Consider the following 19650-nt stretch of genomic DNA (forward strand, 5'->3'; position numbering starts at 1 on the left):
CACGGGTGGACCAGGGGTGCTGTCTTTGGGGGAGCCGAGGGTCTGGGCTGGGCTCTGAGGACATCCCAGGGTCCCTCTAGTCCCCGCTGCCAATTCAGGCGCCCATGGGCACTGCCTGCCTGCCCCACACGCACTGCGGCCCCCAGGCTGGCCCCCAGGTCTGTGGTCTGTGACCCGCCTTAGGAGATGATCCTTCTAAGCTGTCTCGCTGCTTACAACTGCTTAACGGCTTCCGAGGAGCGGAGGGTCCAGTCCAAAGTCTTAGAGGGCTTGTGACCCACCCGCCTGGCCCTGTCCCAGCCCCGAGCCACAGGGCCCACCTGGCTGAACCCCCAGGTCAGGGTGCAGACAGCAGCACCTCCTCGCAGGGACCCCCGCCCTCTGCAGGGCCGGACTTCCCAGGAGGCCGCCTGTGACGTGGCCGTGGTGAGCCACCCTCTGCGCGACTCCCACTCACCTTTCATTTGAGGCAGCAGAACCAGCAGGATCTTCAAAGAAGAGGGAGGGGGTGGCCGAGGGGGATCTGGATGGTGATGTGTCCAGAGGAACATGGGGGACCCTGCCCACTCAGGCCCGGTGCCCGGGAGCCCTCTGCCATCTGGCCACCTGCATGAAGTGGACATCAGCTGCTGCCCCTGTGTCATCGGTACCTCCCCCTCCAGGCAGGCTCTGGTCCCCAGACTGCCACGGGGACGGTGACGTGCTGCTGGCTATCCTTCCAGGGAAGGGACGGGAGAGGGATGCCTGCGTGAAGGTGGCCAGGCCGTCAGCTTGCAGGGCCCGTAGGGTTAGCAGGCGGGAGTCCTGGGACTCCTGTGCACTATTTGGGAGAGAGTCACACAGAGACGCGAGTCAGGTTCCACGTGGCGGCCGGGGCTCGAGGGCTCTGTGCCTGGCTGGCTACTGCTGGTTTCTCCTGATTCATCCCCACATTTGGAAAAAGTAAAATGCTGGGCTTGCAGGTGTCCCCAGTGTGGAGGGGCAGAGGGGGAGCCCGGGCCTGGGGGAGGGGTCCCCGGCCCCCACAGACCTGGTGGGAGCCACTTCTGGAGGGATTCTGACAATCAGGGCGTGGAGGGCGGGCGGCGGGGCCTTCCAGTGATGTGCCGGGCACCGCTGGGTGTCCGTGTTCTTGTGGGACCTCCTTTTGCCACACACCACCCCCCCCCCGGCTGCCCATGGCCCCCGTCCCTGTGGGCTGGTCTCATTGCCGGGACCACCCTCTGCTTCTCTGGGTCTGCCCTCAGCGGGCACCGTCCCCACTGTCCCTGCTGATCCCCCGCACCACTGCCTCCGCCTACTCCCCACGTTGGTCTGTGGCCCAGATCGGTCCTTGTGGCAGCCGTGCAGAGCTGTGAGAAGTGAGTGCCCGACGAGCAGGTCCCCAGCTGGGATTGAAGGAGGTGACGCCTTGTGCCCTGTAAACCGGGGTCCTTCTGGCCTATCTGGTACCGTGGTTTCATACATTCTCGTTGTATTGTTTCGAGTGCCATCCGGTCTGGTGTTTGTACGTGCAGGGAGGCTGCGAGGTCCCTCGCGGGGAACACGCCTGTGTCAGGAAAGCTCCTTCGGTGCTGGTTACAGAGCCGCTGGCCCTGAGCTCAGTGAGTGAATCAGCAGCGGACACTGAACGGAAGCAGACATGGAACCAGGTCCTGTGCTGATCAGGCTGGCAGCCCCTGACCCTGTGTCCCTTCGAAGCCGCTGGGTATTAGCAGACACTGTAGAGGGCAGTCACAGAGGGGCGTGCCCCGTGCATGGGATCCTAACGCTTAGAGTCAGGTTGGTAGGGGCGCCTGGTGGCTCATGACTCTTGATTGCAGCTCAGGTCATGACCTCACGGTTCGTGGGGTCAAGCCCTGCATCAGGCTCTGTGCTGACAGCTCGGAGCCTGCTTGGGATTCTCTCTCTCTCCTCTCTTTCTGCTCCTCCCCTGCTCACTCTCTCTAAAGTCGGGCTTGTTGAGGTCGGGCTTGTACCGAGTAAGTGCTTCTTCGGGGACAGTCTTTGACTCTGACAGATGGCAGGTGTGTGCCCACCTCAGCCCTTGAGAACATTTCCACGGCCCCACGAACTTCTTGTCTGTTTTCCGAGCCCTTGCTCCCCCCAGCTCGCGACAGCCGCGGACCCGCGTCCATTCCCGCTAGTCTGTGTTGTGCGGCACGTCCCGGAAGTGGAGCCACACCGTACGCGGCGTTTTGAGCCTGGCTCCCCTCCCTGAGTGTAACGTGTCCGGCGTTCCTGCCCGTGTCAGCAGCTGGTGGACAGTTGGGCCTGTCTTCGTCTGCTCCGGCTGTGACACAGGTGGGGCCGCCTGTAACGGACACATTTATTTTTCGCGGCCCGGAGACTGGGCGTCCAAGGGCCAGGCTCCAGCGGGTCTGGTGTCTGGTGAGGTCGCTTTCCTGGCTGAGGGGACCCGCTTGTGACCTAGGCACCCCCGAAGGCCCACCTCTCGGCACCATCTCCCAGGGGGGGGGGGCGGGGGTGAGGGTTTCCGCGTGAATTTTGGAGGCACGCAGACCCTGGCGGGGCCGTCCTCAGTTTTGCGCGATGATGAGTGTGGACTCCCCTGCTGAGTTCTGCGTGTGTCCTGACTTCCGGATGAAAGCGCCCTGGAGCGGGGCTGTGTGTTTGGACCGGGAGCGCGGATTTCACTTGGTGACACGCAGAAGCTGCGTGGCGGGACGGCCGGGCCATCTCACGTCCCGCCGGCAGCGCTGCACCTCGGCTCCCCCAGGGCGTGCCGGGCCTGGGCTGGCGGCCTCCCCGCGCGGAGCGGCCCTGAGCTTCTGCTCTCCGGGCGGGTGTGTGCGCGGGCCTTTGCCCCGGTTTAAAAATCGGGGTGCTTGTTTTTCTTCCTGTTGAATTGTGGGAGCTGCTTTCACGCTCTGGTATTCAGGGGCGTGTCTTACAGGTCTTCTCTTTTATAATGTGTGTATTTGGCGCCTCCACAAAACCTGCCTGGCCCAGGCTCACAAATATTCTCGCCCTGTTTTCTCATAGAAGTTTCATAGTTTTGGTTTTTACTTTTGAGTTTGTGATCCATTTTAGGTTAAATTTTGTGTGAGGTCAGGGTTGGGACTCTCACTTTTTTTTTTTGGCACATTCATGAGTGTCCATTATCGTTTGTTGACATTGTGAGTGTCGGAGCCTGGGCGGCTCAGTCGGTTGAGCATCCGACTTCGGCTCAGGTCATGATCTCACGGTTCGTGGGTTCGAGCCCCACACGGGGCTCTGTGCTGTGGGATTCTCTCTCTCTGCCCTCTTGCACTCATTCTCTTAAAAATAAACATTAAAAAAATGATCTTCCTTTCTCACTGGACGTGCTGGCTCTGTTGTCACATCGGTTTGCCACGTGTCCACGGTTCCTGCCCCCGGTCCACGTGGGCAGCCTCGGGGCCAGCACTGTGGGCTCCCGGGCTCGTCCCTCTCCCCGGCTGCCGAGCCTGTCGGGATAAGTCGGCTCTCCCGTAGAGTTTCCCCACAGAAAAGCAGCAGTGGAGTGCGGGTCGGGTGGTGTCGAGCTGTTGTGGGTGGGTTCCGAGAGGGTCCACACTGCGGTGTCACTCAGACGCTGCCTGGCTGGCTCATTTGCGGGTAGCCTCTGGCTGCTTTTGAGCCACGCCGGCGGGCTGAGTGGTGGGGGCTGGGGTCACCCGCGGCCTGGGGTCAGGGTGAGTCACGCGGGCCTCCGTGCCGCACCGTCCCCTCGCGGGAACCAGGGGTCGGGGGACAGGCAGCACCTGTGCATCGCGTCCCCACAGCTCAGCGTGGACACTTGTCAGCAGAAGCGCAGGGTCTCCAAAGGAGCGGCTCCTTGCAGCCGGCTCCCCACGGGACCAGCGGGGCTGCGTGACCTCGGGACCCCGGTGCCCCTCCCACCTGGTCCGCGCATGCCCCCCCCCCCCGCCCCAGTGCGTTTCTCTCGGGAACCCTGTCTGGGACCCATGTCTCACATGTGACGTGACTATGTGGACGAGGCTCCAAGCCCCACTTGGTGACAAGTGTGAGTCCCTCCTGCCTCATCGAACCCATGCATCAGCGTGACCTTCCTTTGACCTCATGGACTTAAACACCATCACTTCTGTGAATTATTATTTTTTTAAATTTTTATTTATTTTGAGAGTGTGCAAGAGCAGGGGTGGTGGGGGCAGAGAGAGACAGTTCTGAAACAGTTTTCTCTCTATGAGCCCGACCGACGCGGGACTTGACCTCGGACCCCAAGATCATGACCTGAGCCGACGGCCGGTCGGACACCTCTGGGCAGCCCGGTTCACAGAATTCTTGTCCATCCAAAGTATAAGCTGGTGTCTTCCTTGCCCCGCCGGGCAGCTCCATGGCGCAGCCACAGTTAAATTTTTTTTTTTTTTTTTTAACGTTTATTCGTTTATTTTGAGGCAGAGATAGAGAAAGACAGAATCCCAAGCAGGCTTCGTGCTGTCAGCACAGAGCCTGATGCGGGGCTTGAACCTGCGAACTGTTGAGATCATGACCTGAGCCGAAACCAAGAAACAGATGCTTAACCAGCTGAGTCACCCAGGCGCCCCCTGGTTGTTAAATTTTAATTTCTTTAAAAACAATAATTTTTTTAACATTTATTTTTGAGAGAGACAGAGTGTGAGAGGGGGAGGGGCAGCTAGAGAGGGAGTCACAGAATCCAAAGCAGGCTCCGGGCTCCCAGCTGTCAGCACAGAGCCCGACGTGGGGCTCGAACCCACGAACCGTGAGATCATGACCTGAGCTGAAGTCAGATGCTTAACTGACTGAGCCACCCAGGTGCTCCTTATTGTGACTTCTTAAATTCAGGGCCGAAACTGAAGTTTGGGGGGATGCGAAGGACTGCTCTGAACCACCGTTGTCACCGTGTGCCTTTGGAAACTAGTTCTTGCCGCATACGTGGTCGGGGTCTTTTGTGAGGTCATCTGAACATTATGTAAAATTGCACGTGCGTGAACTTCTGTTGGTGACAACTCGCGTCTGAAGCTCCGGCCTCTCTCGGTAGTTTCCTCAGCGTCCTGGTTACGATGAGAGGCAGATCTCCGCCCCAGTCCCATGTACAGGGACCTCATCTAGGGCTCCGACAGTGCTTCCGGACCCCATTCGCGCCCCGAGGGACTTTCTGTGTTTCCAAGGCCTGACTGCCAGCAGCGCCCGCGTCCCCTGCTGTGGAGGGTCTCCTGCTGCGCCACTGTGGGCCCGAGGGCTCCTTGAGGCCTTCATACCCCTCCTTGCGGTTGGTCACAACAGAAGCATCCGCACCAAAGTCAGTGGAAGTAACGAGCACATCAGGCTTTCAGCCGGCCTCTCCCAGTGATCCACGGACAGTGCTTGGTTCTCTGGCCACCACCTGTGACCATGTGCCTGAAGCGTGCTCGCCCGACCTCGTGTGCGTGTGGCTGCGCATCCCCAGTGAGCCGTGGCTCACCAGGCGTGGGACTCCCAAGGGCTTGGGGTTACCCCCCAGGAGCAGGTTAGGGGCCATACTCTCCTTTGGGACATGCGGACATGCAGGGTGTAGACAGTCCAGGCCTTCCTGTCTGCTGAAAGGAGGATGTCAAGGAGAAAAACCTGATGGAGCTTGGCGTAGGCTTTCCAAGCGGTGAATGTGCCCAGGAGAGCGTATGCTTGCCCGTAGATACCGTGCTTGGCCACATCCGCCGCGCCACACGTCAGCGCTTGACGGGCATCGCTGTCGGTCTGGATGGTGCTCGACGCTGACTCTGGACCGCGGGGAAGCAAAAGGTCCTCCCCCAAAACAGTTCAGTTCTTCTCATTAGTAGGCTTGTGTTGTTCCGAAAGATTGTGTTTGAGGGGTGCCTGGGCAGCTCAGGACCTGAGCGTCCGACTTCGGCTCGGGTCATGATCCCATGGTTTATAGGTTCGAGCCCCGCGTCGGGCTCTGTGCTGACGGCTTGGAGCCCGGAGCCTGCTTCGGATTCTGTCTGTCTCTGTCAAAAATAAATAAAATAAACATTAAAAAGTTTCTTAAAAAAATCATAAAAGACTGTGTCTGATTATTACTGTTTCATTTTAATTTCATCGATAAAGGTGTGTGGGAGTGTTGCGTTCGTACCTACAAAATACTCCTGGTGCAGCGTCCTGCCCTGCAGGCCTCAGGTCTTTGCCACCTGGCCCTTGACCGCGTCTGCGTCCTAACCCGTGATCCCTTTTTTCGCTCATTTTCCTCCCCAGTGTTTTGTAGTTGCCAGATCCGTGCGCAGGGCTTCGATGTTTGAAGATCCGTAGGTCTTTTCTCAAATGGATACTCAGGTATTTAATGCTCCTCGGGCCTATTGTAAACAGTAGCGTCCACGTGCTGTTTTCTGTTCTGGGAGCTGGCTAAACCCTCATTCGTTTCAGTGGCTTTTGTGTGGACAGCACGTCTTCTGCAGACGGAGGGCCCTTCCCGGTGTCTGTACTTCTCTTCCTCGCGGACTTTGGCGACGGAGTGTGCACAGCAGGGAGAGCCGATGTGCTCACGACACTCCTGATTTTGGGGGGAAGGCGTGGTTCTTCATCGTCGGGTGTGACGTCACTTCTAGATTTTCCACGTGTGCCTTTTATCGGGTTGACGCTTCTCCTGATGTCCAGTTTCCTGAGAGAGTTTTCGTCGGGAGCACGTGTCTGTCCTGCATCCACTGAGACGGCCGCACAGCCTTCCTTCCCTGCCCGGCTGCCGTGGGCTTCGGTGTTTTCAGGGGGATCCCGGTGGCTGCGACGCATCGCCCCCTCCGTGTACGCCTGGCCTGGGCGTGCTGCCGCTCCCTTGAGCCGCTTTGTTGTCCCGCGCTCCGTGGCCGCGGTGCTGGCGTCGTGGCCGCGAGGGCCGGTGGGGACCGTTCCCTCCGCGTCCCTCCGCGTCTGCTCTCTGGACGAGCTGGCGTCAGATCCTACTCCTGCGTCTGGTGGGTTCCCCAGGGACGCCGTCTGGGCCTGGAGGGCCGTCTGTCTGTCTGTCGTCTCTTTTTACTCTCTTGGTTGACTTTGGAAGGTGTTTTATCTATGAGCCCAGTTCCTTTAGCAGACGTCAGGGTACCGGCTTCTCTGCAGAGAGCTCGGGGCTTCGTGTCTGTGAAGCGTTGCTCAGTCTTCCCCGGGCTCCGTTCCTGGCGCGAAGCCGTGCCCAGTGCCCGTCGCACCCCGTCCCTCGCCTCCGCCCCCGCCCCGGCGTCCCTAGCTCAGGTCTCTGGCTCCTTGGTCAGCCCACCCTGGGTGTGCCCGCTTACCGGTGTTGCAGTGAAGCCGCGTCCTTCCTTTGCTTCCTCTCGCGCTTGTTTTCACTTGTCCTGCGTTTGGCTCGTTATCTGCGGTCTTGCGTCGCTCGGTTTCCCGTCACCCGCAGCGTAGCTGACGCGCAGCCACGCGCGCTCCTCGAGTGCGCGGTTCTGTGAATTCCGGGGAGCGTGTGGGGCTCTGTGGCTCCTGCTCCCCGGGCCCCCTGCCCGCCGCCCTGGGAGGCGCCCTCGGAGGGGTCGGCCGCTGGAATCGTGAGCGGCTGGGTTGTCTCCGGGTTGGAGTGCACGTGAATGACACTTTTGGTTTCATTCGTTCTTTAGTTTCTTAGAACAGAAGCTTAGAAGATCAACGTGAGACCGTTGTGTAAACAGTGCGTTTCCGAGGTGTAACTTGCACCTGGTAGAATCCACCCGTTCCGAGCGTGCGGGTCCCTGAAGTTTCCTCTTTTGCGAGCTGAGCAGCGGCGCCACGCTCCGCATTCAGAGAATTTCCGTCTCCCTCAAAGCGGACCTCGTGCCCGTCCACGGCCCCTCCTTGACCCCTGTTTTCCCCTAACCCATGAGCATGCCCCTCTGGGTTGTTGGTGTCTTTGCCTTTTGGTCCCGTGGGGCTCTGGTGGGGGCACGGCCGCGTCTGATGCAGCCGTGTCCTCCGGCTGTGCCGGTGAGCCCCACAGGCGACACGTGCTTGTTCGGGCCCCTCCTCGGGGTCCCAGGCCGCGCGGGTGGGCCAGGCCAGGTCCTTCCGCAGAATCTGTGCTCAGTGTGGGCATTGGGCCGTGTCCGGGCCTTAACCAGATTCCGGCTCAGGCGAGCCTCCCGACCAGCCGTCCCCCGCAGGCCTGTCCTGTGGGCACCGAGGGGCAGGCGGAGCCGTCCCCAGTGCCGAACCTCCCCCAGCTTGCCTAGGCGTCAGCCGGGGGGCCCCGCTGGCAACTCGGTGGTCTCACGGCCATCCTGGGCTTTCCGTGTGAGCCTCCCAGGGCAGGTCTCCCCGAGATGGAGCCTGAGGGAAGCCCGTGCTGACCTGGCATTTTGGGGGGCCCGCCGGGTGGTGGTAGCTCGTCTGGGCCTTGTTCCTCTGGCACCTGACACCATCCTCACCCCAGGCCCTGGCCTCCGCTCACTGCCAGGGGCTCATCGGGGCAGGGGGAGGAGGTGCAGGGGCCTGGTGGCCCCCCGCCCAGCATGCTGCCATGGTCTCTGGGGCTCGTGGTGGCCGTGCTTGGCTGTCCTGTCCGCCCAGCCTGTGTGACTCAGGGCCCACCTTTCAGGCAGCAGTGGCCCCTGGGAAGCTGTCCCCAGGGCAGAGCTGCAGTGTGGTACCCCTAGCCCCTCCTGGGAGGATAGAGCTCCCGGTGGGCGGCTGGTGTAGGGCCCCAGGGATGGGGGTTGGGGGTGGGCTCCTGTCTGGGGCGGCCCCCTCCCACCTCGTCTTGAGCCCGTGCCCAGCACCTGCTGACATGTCTCTGGTTACTTCCTCTCCCCGCTGGGATGGTGTGGACCCCATATTCTTTGTGTCCTCCTGTTCTCTGCTCCCCAGGGCTCAGTGCTGTGGGTGACACTCTCTCTTCCTGTTTGCAGACTACGTCTATTTCGAGAACTCTTCCAGCAACCCGTACCTGATCCGCAGAATCGAGGAACTCAACAAGGTAGTGTGAGCACGCGTGTGTGTGCGTGCATGCTGGGGGTCCTGCTGACGGGGGGCTCTGGGGCTGGCCACAGACCCTCTGGTAGCTTTGTACCGAGGCTCACTTGCCTGGAACAGGTTCCTATGCTTGGAGAGTCGGGCGGTGGCACCCCCGTGGCCTTGTGACGGCTGTGCCTAGCAGGGGCTCAAACGGGACAGGAGCGTCCCAGCGGTGTCTGGGCTGGAGGTTCCGGAGGCCCCGCCATACAAGGAAGGAAGCTGCCTGGGCAGCCACGGTCCCCTGTGGGCCCTGCCCATCCGTTGCCTCCTTCCTGCTCACGTGCACCGTCCTCCCCTCGATCCACATCCCTGGAGCCTCTGGCAGGCCCTCCCAGGCTGGGCGGGCATGGGCCGAGGCCATGACTGGGGCCGGGCGCTGGGCCCACGCCTCCCGCGCGTCCACTGTGGTCACGGCGCAGGGGCATCGGGTCAGGGCACTCCCTGGCCCTGTGGGCCCTTCCCTCCCCTGGTTCCTGGGGGGCAGGGCTGCGGCGGTCGCTTACTGGCCGTGGAAGACCTTGCTGTGCTCTTCGAGGCCCTCCCCGAAGCTGCTTTCCTTGGGCTTGGTGGCAGCGTGGCTTGGGATGCTTGGCAGGAGGCGGGAGGGGCGAGAAGGCCAGACTTAGGGGCACCTGTGGCCCCAAGAGCCTCCAGCAGTGGCAGCACCGCGGGGGGGGGGGGGGGGGGCGGGGGCAGCCGGGAGCCTGTGCCCTGAGGCCAGGTCCGCAGGTCTCAGGTCCGGGGCGGGCGACCAGGACGTGTTGAGGCCACTGTGCTGCCGGGCCCTGTGCCCCGCGGGCGCCTCGTTGGCAGGAACCTGCTCACAGCGGCCCCAGCGGCAGGGGCCCCAGGAGGAGGGGCGGGCGGCATCCTTAGCCGGTCACCCACCCACACATGTCAGCTTGTGCTGACTTGGGTCACAAGGAAGCAACAGAGAGAGGTTGCTTAGGGGGCAGTCGCGCGAAAGCGTGTGGCTGGGGGAGGCGGGGGTCCCCCCCCCCCATCCCCAGGCTGCCAGCTGGAGTTGCCACTGACAGGGGGTTTTGCAGCCCGGGGCAGGTGACTGTAGATGGCTGTAGGTGGCCTCGCTGAGCAGGCTGGCGCAGTCCCTGCCCCTCGCTTGGGCTGCGACATGGAGAGCCCGTTGTGTGACCGGGAGGCACCGACAAGAGCAGGGGCGGTTGCCGATGTTTGTCAGCTCTGAGCCTGGTCGGACCCCTGGGTTTGTGTGCCTGTGGACCCCCTTACAGGTCAGGTCCGGGTGGGGGCAGAGAGACCTTCCTGGGGTCACCTGTAAAAGGACAGGGGCCCCGATGGGGTGGGAGAACAGGTCAGGTCAAGGTGGGGGGGGGTGGCGAAGAGACTTGCCTGGGATCACATGTAAAAGGACGGGGTGGCCTGCAGGCTCGGACGCATCTTCAGCCCCTATCAGCCTCCCCCTGCCGCCCACGGAACGTGGGACTCAGGCCTGACTGAAGTGGATTCTGGAGCCACTCAGAGTGGGGCCAGGCGAGTGGGTCCCAGCAGGGGCTGCAAGGGGGTCAGTGTGCAGGCCCTCCCTGGTGGTCCCACCCTGGCCACTGCCCCCCCCCCAAGCCCTGGACCCCAGAGCAGTGTCCCCCATGCGTCCCTGGTGTGTTCCCCACATTGTCCGTTGGGCGTGGTCACGGGGGAACGGCCCAGGGGAGTCAGGTGTTCAAGGAAGGCCTTGAATTTTAGTAAAAGCCCTGTCTGTACGGGGGCGGGGGGGGGGGAGGGGGGGGTAGTAACATCCCTGTCCACAGAAAGGTGGAAGGTAAAACCTGGAGCTGTTGGCAATAAAGCCAGAGCCCAGGGTTAGGTGATGAGTTGAGGGTGAGCCCAGGCCCTGCCTGAGAGGTGGGACAGCGGGTTGGGGCCCAGGCAGCACTGGCACCTGCAGACAAGAGCGGGTGAATCAGCAGGAGGGTGGGGGGGGAAGTGCACTGCCCCCCCCCCCCCCCCCCCCACTTCTCTGTAAGTTGGAAACGATTCTAAGATGAGTTTTCTTTTAAAACCTGTCAAAAAAGCCACAGCAATGGTCATACTGGTTCAGGGGTCTGCTCTTTGGGGACCTCTTCTTGGATATTACACCTCCTCCTATGAAGCCTAGCCTGTGTTGTGCGGTGGCGGGTGACAAAGGTCCCCCACCCCTCCCAGGACTCTGGGCTTTTGTAAACCTTCAAAGTAATTGTCACATTTTCTTCTCAGAACCGTGCCTGAGTCTCTCTTGCGCTGGCTTTGTCTCCACGGGAAGTTAGGTCCCGAAGGGGCTGGAGGGGCTGAAGGAAACCTTGGGCTTGAAAGAAAAGGGGCGGGGCCTGGCGTCTGGGGTGTGGGAACCGGGGAGGGGTGGGGGGTGGTCCTGGGGTCCTGGCGGGGAGGCCGTCCTGGAATTAGAAGCCAAATTTTGGAAGATTGGCGTCTGGCTTTGTGGGGGGGTGTGGAAATGTCGGGCCAGCACAGCACAGAAGGTGGACGAAGAGGGGTCACGGACCCCAAGGGGGAGGGCCTGGGACCCACGCGGAGAGCCCCTGCCCCCCAGCTGCCAGCCATCCTCCTGGGCGTGTGGGGGAGAGGTGTGCACGTGCTGGGTCTCCAGGGTCGGGCCTGGGCCGGGCCACCAGGGCCACCACGAGTGGGGGCCGAGGGCTGTGCCCCACAGACCCTGCCAGGCGAGCTCCGTGGTGGACCTGGGCCCTGAAGACAGCGGGCCGCCCTCCGGCCCCACGGATGAGGGGGCGCCGCTCCCGAGCTCACAGGTCCGGTGGCTGTCGTGTCAGACTTCGCCCTTGACGCTGCCACGGCCCTGACGACGGTCCTGGGGGGCGGTCCCCGTGAGGCGTCTCCTCACCTGGAGCCCAGCAGGCCATCCTGGGAACCATTTCTAGGAGACACTGTTCCATGTGGGCCCCGTGGCCGAGGTGGCTTTAAGCGTCTCCCAGCACTGAAGCCGTTCACGAGGGCGTGACTGCCGTGGGGCACGTGGCGCGCTCTGGACACCAGGGCGTCCGTGGGCTCCAGGGAGCGTTCGCCACAGCTACCCTGCTTTCCTGGAAGGTGGTCGGTTCTCCTAGGCAGAGGGTGGTCTCCTAGCCTCGAGGAGTGCCCGGGGCTCAGTGTGTGACACATCACCAGACTTCCTAAAAGGCTGTTGGCTCCGTGGAATGAGCCGGACGGTCCACACTCGACCTAGAGACGACTTCGTTTCAGGATGTAAACGCTAGAACGCTGCACCCTGGGAAGGTTGGAGTGGTGGTCATGAGCCTGGTGTCACTGAAGGTTCTGGAAGCTCCCGTCAGTTGAGGAAGGGTCTGTTCCTAACCCTAACCCAGCAGACTCCCTCAGCGTCTTGCTCTCTTCCCGTGTTGGCCAAAGTCTTTGAAAGCCCTTGAAGGCGTCTCTGAGCCCTGGGATGGCAGCATCGTCCCCGGGGCACGCATCAGCTGCTCCCAGCCCCTTGGGGGCTGCTCCCTGGCACCGGGGTCAGTGGTCAGCTGGCCTTGGTCACACCCAGAGGGGTGCTGGAAAGGCAGGTTGTTCCAGGAGCCGAGGCACAGCCGCCTTTGGCCGAATGTCCACCAGTTGCTGGCCCTGAGCAAGCAAGGCCTGGGGGAGGGACACGGAGACCAGCAGAAGTGAGCCCCGGCTGGTGGGCTGGGGTCCACCTGTGTCCTGGAGACAGCACAGTGGGGAGAGAGGGAAGACAGACCTGGAGGGAAGGGGCACAGGGAGGGGGATGGGGGGGAGAGACAGACCTGGAGGGGAGGGGCACAGGGAGGGGATTGGCAGGGGAGACAGGTCTGGAGGGGAGGGGCACAGAGAGGGGGGTGGGGGGGGAAACAGACCTGGAGGGGAGGGACACAGGCTGGGCTTAGGTCTGTGCAACCCGTCCCCGGCCGGCTGGAGGTGTCACTGCCCCGTATCTTCCCGGGCACGGCCCCTCCTGTGATGGGCCTGTTCCTGGTCACACTCAGGGTCCCATGTGAGAGTCGGCCCTGCTGGGGGCTGTCAGTTGGTGAGGGGTGGGGGGTAGTTCTCAGACCCTGCCTTGCTGTTCCAGACCGCCAACGGGAACGTGGAGGCCAAGGTGGTGTGCTTCTACCGGAGGCGGGACATCTCCAGCACCCTCATCGCCCTGGCTGACAAGCATGCCAGTGAGTCTGGGCCTTTCCTGCAGGGCGCGGGGCCCACCTTCCCCGCCCCCTCCCCCTGGGCCCAGCCCCCACCTTCCCCTCCTGCTTCCCCCTGGGCTGGCCCCCACCTCCCCCGCCCCTGCCTGGGTCGGCTCGTGGGGTCCTGGGCTGGTGAGGCCACCTGTCCTGTAGCTGTAACCTGGGCTCTGGGTGCATGGGGTCTCTGTGCTCGTCCCCCCGGGGTCCCCTTCTCTGAAAGGTGGGGCTGCTGTGTGCTTGCTGCAGGACTTTTCCTGATATGATCGAGCCGTCCTGGGATGTTTCAGGGAGGCCAGGTGGGAGGGGGCTGCAGGGGGCGGGGGCGAGGACTCTGCTGGTCCCGCTACACCTCACTCCTTTCCACTTGGCCAGGAGGTTTACACTGGTGTCTGGAAAGTGCTTTTAGAACCAGAGTCTCTCTATTTGTGGTTCAAGCCTGAGTCTTGGAGTCACTGATGTTGGGGGGGCTCCCAGCAGCCTGGCAGGGGCCCTGAGGTCTCCCTCCCCATCGGTGGCCAAGGCTCCTGATTGAAAACAGGCACCCACTGGGGCCCGGCCTGCGTCTGCTCCCACGTACGTGGGGGTGCGGCTGCCCGTGTGCACCTCCAGCCCCGGGTCCCGCACGGCCCCTCCCACCAGGCAGCGAGGGGAGGGGTCCCAGACTCTCCCTCCTGGGATGGGGGGGCACACCAGTGGTTGTGACTGTGACTGACCCTGGCTCCCAGATGCTTGCCTACAGGGCCGTCCAGCCAGGGGACAGGAACCCGTTCTTAGGGAGTTTACCGGGTATCATTCCTGCATGGGTGAAGGCCTCCCCTGTGCCCCCCCCACCCCCCCGCCCGATCGACCCTGGTTCCTCTGGGTGGAGGTCCAGACACGGGGGAGTCACGACTTCCTGGTCAGGCTCCAGGTCAGGGCAGCAGTCAGGCCAGGGACCCCCTCTGCCTGTGTCCCCGCTCGGTGCTGTGAGAGGCAGGACGCCCAGGCCAGGTCAGGCTCCTCCGTGGGTCCTGGAGGGGTCAGAGGGTGCTCCAGGACTGGGTCTCCCAAGGCTTCAGGGGTGAGGAGAGAAGCAGTGAGGTCTGGCACGGGGGGCCGCACCCTCGCCAGGATCAGTGCGGCCCGTTCTGTGCTGGCCTCGCCTCGCCTGGCCTCCCAGGAGATGTCCACTGAGGGGACGTCTGTGGTCATGGGGAGGCCGCGGGTCCAGGCTTTGGTGCGTGTCCTGTAACCGGTGGCCTTCTTGTGACACAGGTGGCTCTGTGTCTAATTGTGGACGATGAAGCGCCCCCGAAAACATACATTCTCGATCTTCAGCCCCAAAGCCTGCACCCGCCACCCCTGCCCTCCTGGCTGTGGGTGTCGGGGCAGAGAGCCGGGGGTCTCGGGTCCACAGTCCGGAGTACGGGTCTGTTCGGTTGCTGGCCCTACAGGCATCAGCAATGGTGGTCTCTGTTCCATGCCGCAGGGTGGGAGGGACTTTGAGGGGTGGGCTGGCCAGACCCCGGTGTCTGTGGCCCAGGTTGGGTGGAGTCACTGTTGACTTGCGGTGTTGATGCTTGAGGATCTCTTCACCCGTGTCCGCTGCCTCGCCCAGAGCGACCGCAGTCCTCACCTCCTCAGTATGTGGTGGCCCACCGTGGCCTCAGGGCCGGGCTTTCCTGCTGCCAGGCCCCCCAGAGGTCAGCTGGTGGCCAAGAGGGCTCTAGGAAGGACCTGGGGGGCGCTGTTGCCAGGACGACCACGTTGGAGCTGCTGGGAGGGCAGTGGCCTCCGAGGCTCCCCAGAGCGCTGTCCCGGGGTGCATGTCATGTGTGACGGGGCCCAGTGAGGCCGGTGGCATGGCCTTGTCAGGGCAGGGCCCTGCTGGTACTTTCTGGGAAGCCCCGTGCTTTGTGCCGGCCGCTCTGTCTTGCAGTGGTGTTCCCGGGAACCGTGTTGCATGGGGCTGTCTCTGCTCGTGTGTCCCTCCGTGAGCTCGCTGTGGCCAGGGTGAGGCTGATCCACCCTTCTGCCCAGGCCCCAGCCCAGCATCGAGGGGAGGGTGTGAGGATACTCTGGGGTTTCCCGGGGACCCTTCTGGTGAAAGGGAGACACCCAGGGGGCCCGCCGCTTGGTCAGGCAGGCCCCTGGCCCACATGGCCAGTCAGCTGCTGGGGTCTCTTCTGGGTCTGGGGGCCTGAGACAGAAGCCCTGCCCACCACTGCCAGGGCGTCCAGCCCCCAGCATGGGCCAGGTGTCCCGGGCCACGTGGGCGTCCCCGCAGCAGTGAAGCCCTTCCTGAGGTCTCCCAGCCACCTTTTGTTCAGCCCTTGCCCCTTGTGGGGAACCACAACAACCTCCTCAGCCCTTAGTGGACGTGGCCGCGGCCCCCTGCCCCGAGGCTTGCGCGTGCACACACGCTCGCACACACGCACACGCCCGCACGCACAGGGCTGTCCTGAGACAGCACCCTGTTGCCCTGGGAGAACGGCAGGCACGGGGGACAGAGTAGGCTGCAGGGGCTCACGGGGTGTGAGTCCGCCCCAGGGGTGCGGTGGGGGTGCAGGGCCTGCCTGTGCCTGGGAGGGCCGGCCCCCGACGCGGCCCGGGACCAGGACGCACTGGATCCCAGAGCAGGGTTTTCTGCACCACAGGCTGCCTTCCCCCACCTTGACCCCCTGGGTTCCTCGAGACCGAGTGCCCCAGTGCCACCCACACCCAGGGGTCCACCAGGCGCGAAGGAAGGCTTGGAGCACAGGGGCTGTGGGAAGCTCGCTCTCTCCCCGTCTCCTCAGGTGCTGATGTGGCCCAAGCCGTGGCCACTCCTGGGGCCCCTCCTTGCCACTGCTGATGGTGGCCGCGATGGGTGGGGGTCTCCCAGCCACTGTGGGGAGGGTCCCAGGAGGATGGTCTCTGGCCCCGTTCCTAGCCATGCTGCCTGGGCCCACGGTGCCATCACAGGACTGCCGTGAGCATAAGGTGGGCTGGTTGGCGGGTGTGTGGACAATGGCAGTGTCCCCGGCTGGGGGTGCATTGTGCCTGGGGGTCTGCGGGAGTGGGCGGGGCAGGCAGGGGAAGACGAAGCCAGTAGTGGCCACTCGGACTCCAGTGGCCCACACGCCTGGAGCAAACACAGGACCACCTCCCCTGGTGTCCCTAGCCCGGGCTTCTGTCTCAGCCGGGCCGGGGGGGGGGGGGGGGGGGGTGGGGGGGACTGGGGGGGGCTGGGGGGGAGAGGGGAGGCTGGGGACTCCCTGCAGTCACCACAGGGGGGCAGCAGAGGGCTGTGGTGGGTGGGGGGCGGGGCGGAGGGAGGGCCCAGGATGGAGAATGGGGTTCCCAGATGTTGCCCGAGTGCAGCAGCCCCTGTGGGGTGGCCAACCTCTGCGTGTCCCTGCCCCGGCCCCCCCGGCCCCCGCACCGCCCCAGACTTCCACCATGTCTCCAAGGTCCCCTGACCCCTGGTACCGTGTGCTTCCCGTGGGCACCGATGTGCCAGCTCCGGAGGGGTGGCTGAGGGCGCCTGGGTCAGCACTCTGGGAACAGCAGGTGCACTGCTGACCTGACCTGGGGCTGCCCCGGGCCGTGGGTGGCCGGGTGGGCCAGCAGCGCTCCGTTGCTAACCTGCCGTCTGGGTACCGTCTGTCTGTCTGTCTGTCTGCCATGTAGCTCTGTCAGTCTGCTATAGGACCGGACCGGGGGCCGACAGCGGCGAGGAAGGTGAGAGCTGCCTGTGCGGGAGGGTCCTCACGAGCCGGCTGGGTGGGTGCCGGGCTGGGGGCCCTGGGGCGGCGAGCTCACGGGAAACCCTCGCCCCTCAGGGGAGACGGAGGAGGAGGTGGAGAACCCCGAAACGGCGGACCTGCCTGAGAAGCTCAAGCACCAGCTGCGGCACCGCGAGCTGTTCCTCTCGCGGCAGCTGGAGTCGCTGCCGGCCACTCACATCAGGTACCCGGCGGCCCGGCGGGTGCCCGGGGTCCACCCTGCCCCTCTGACGCCTGCCCTTCTCTTGCAGAGGGAAATGCAGCGTCACCCTGCTCAACGAGACGGAGTCGCTCAAGTCCTACCTGGAGCGGGAGGTGAGGCTGGCCGCCCCGCCCCCTGCCAGCCCGCAGCCACCCCGCGGGGGCTCAGCCAGGGGTGTGTGCCCCTGCAGGCCACCCGCTCACACCGTCCCTGGGCCGAGCCGGAGCCAAGGCGGCCAGGCCACGGAAGGGTTCCTGAGTCTGTAATATCAGCATCGTCAGTGTTGCCAGGAGTTGGGGCCATGGGACCGCCTCCTGGTCCCACAGACACGCATGGGGACCTCATGCGCTCGTGGGATGGTCCCCACTGATGCCACCCCCAAGTTGTGACAGGTGAAAATGTTCCCAGACAACGGGTTTGTCCCTGGGGGGCTGCATGGCCTGGGCAGAGCCGGCACTGAGGACGTGGAGAAGGGGTCTGGAGGGGCTGGGACGCTATGAGAAGGACAGGTTGGGGCAGGTGAGGGGGCTGGCCCGAGGCGACCCGCTCGTTCTCAGCCCTGGTCCCTTTCCACCATGCAGAGCCCGGCTCGCTGGGGAGCTCAGGTCTGCGGCGGCTGGGGGACGGGGTGCAGACGCGAGGACGGTGGTGCGGCCGCTCTCAGGCTCCTCGCCGGGAGCCAGGGAAGCCACCGGGGGGGGGGGGGATGGGGGGGGGTTCAAGGCCCTGGGTCAATCCTGCCGAGCGGGCAGGGAGCCACCAGCCAGGGGGACAAGCCCCAGGTCGGTCCTGCTGAGTGAGCCAGGAGCCGGTGGCGGGTGAGAGCCGTCCGGAGGGAGCCGTGGTGTCAGAGTCTCGCAGGATGATCTGCTGTGGGCTGTGGCCCGCGCGTGTCCCTGGGGCGGGGGCCTGGCCCTTTGCTGGTGTCCCCTCGCCTGCTTGGGGAGCACGTTGTCCTCAAAAGCATGAGGACTGGCCGCTGAGCCGTGGCAGAAACGAGCCCTGTCTGCACACGGCCCCTCAGGCGTCAGGGAAGTAGAGCAGGCAGGGTGGCTACAGGGGGCCCAACAGAGCTGGGGGCCTAGGGCAGCAGAGGGTCACCGGAACACCGCAGGGTGAGTCCCGAGGGTGGGCCGGTCAGGCCTCTGAACTCGCTGGAAATGAGCACAGCGGCTCGGCGCGGTTCCTGAGAAGCACGGCCCTAGGCACGGAGTCCAGAACCTTCTGTGGCCCCGTGGTGCATCCGCGGTGACGGCTGCACGTGAACTGGGCTGGACGCTCCCTGGCCACGGCCTGCCAGCCTGTGCGGCGTGGGGTTTTGTGTGTCCTGCTTCCTCACGGCCCCGCGGCAGCGGGCTCCGGGTGAGGCCTCTCTGGCGCCCTGCTGACGCGGTCTTGTGTGCTGTTTTTCAGGATTTCTTCTTCTATTCTCTAGTCTACGACCCCCAGCAGAAGACCCTGCTGGCAGATAAGGGAGAGATCCGCGTGGGGAACCGGTACCAGGCGGACATCACTGACCTGCTGAAGGAAGGTAGGGCTCTGGGCCGCCAGCAGGGCGTCCGCGCACCAGCTGCGTTTCCTTTGTGCGGCTCTTGGAGCTTTTTTTCCAAAAAACTTGGTTGGATGAATTGGCTCACCTTGCCTCTGCCGGTGGGCAGTGCCTTCCAGGACTCCGTGCGCCCCGCAGCGACCAGAGGGGCCGTGCGTCCTGTCTCGGCAGGAGGTCTGGCTAGCGGCTGAGAAGCAGCTGTGGGCGGCTAGGGTGCTGGTGGCCGGGGCTCACGGGCGTGGAGCCCACGCAGCCCTGCGTACTCTGCGCCCCTTGAGTCTAATGGGCCGCCCGTGGCCGCCATCCACTGGGGAACCACCCCGTCAGCCTCCCCGGCCCCACCCCTGCTCGCGGGTGCCCCTACCGGACTGACAGCTAACCCTAGGGCCCGTAGGCCGTGATGATCTCCTTGGGGGTTTTCCTCACTTGAGCTCCTCCTGTGGGGCCAGCCCGGCCTTGGTCCTGTGTCCCCCCCCCTCCCCCCCCCACTCGAGGCGTGGTCTTGGGTCTCCCCTCCCGGCCCTCAGTGAGCTCCTCGGGAGCGGTGTGTGCTCAGTATGCAGCGAGCTGTGTGTTGGGCCAGCGGGTCTGGGGTCCTCAGGCCCCTTTCTCTCCTCCTTCCCTCTCTGCTGCTCTCTCAGGACCTCTCTCTGCGGACGTAACGGGCTATTTCTCTGAGGCTGATTTAGTTTTTTAAAAGCGTCTGGTCTCGCCTCGCGTGTGTTCTTTTCTTTTATGCGCATACGCGCCCCGCCCCCCACGTACATGCCCATGTGACGTACGACACGCATGCACACGCATGCTCACACGCGTGTGCTCACAGACACGTGTGGACGCGTGCACACACATCCGTGCCTACACGCTCACACACGCACGCTCGCACGCTGGCTTCCCCTTGGCTGGTGGTGCGTCCGGGAGGACCCTGCCGGTCGGAGGTGAGGCGGCGTGTGGCGGGGGACCTACGCCGGGAAGCGCACGGGTGCCCTCCGCCCTGTGTCCCGCTCTCTGGTCCTTGGCCGCTTCTGGGGGCTG

General features: G+C 63.9%; 1 protein-coding gene across 3 annotated transcripts in view; it reads left to right on the plus strand.

Moving 5' to 3' along the window:
* MTA1 (metastasis associated 1) overlaps nucleotides 1-19650 on the plus strand; it is a 34754-nt gene that overhangs the window by 4195 nt on the left and 10909 nt on the right. For all 3 annotated transcript variants that reach the window (XM_053225070.1, XM_053225069.1, XM_053225068.1), the window contains exons 2-7: nucleotides 8823-8890; nucleotides 13010-13103; nucleotides 16773-16823; nucleotides 16925-17051; nucleotides 17119-17182; nucleotides 18483-18600. In XM_053225070.1, the coding sequence (XP_053081045.1) occupies nucleotides 8823-8890; nucleotides 13010-13103; nucleotides 16773-16823; nucleotides 16925-17051; nucleotides 17119-17182; nucleotides 18483-18600 (522 nt within the window). The remainder of the gene's footprint in view (nucleotides 1-8822; nucleotides 8891-13009; nucleotides 13104-16772; nucleotides 16824-16924; nucleotides 17052-17118; nucleotides 17183-18482; nucleotides 18601-19650) is intronic.

The sequence above is a fragment of the Acinonyx jubatus genome, chromosome B3, assembly GCF_027475565.1.
Source record: "Acinonyx jubatus isolate Ajub_Pintada_27869175 chromosome B3, VMU_Ajub_asm_v1.0, whole genome shotgun sequence".
Classification (NCBI taxonomy): Eukaryota; Metazoa; Chordata; class Mammalia; order Carnivora; family Felidae; genus Acinonyx; species Acinonyx jubatus.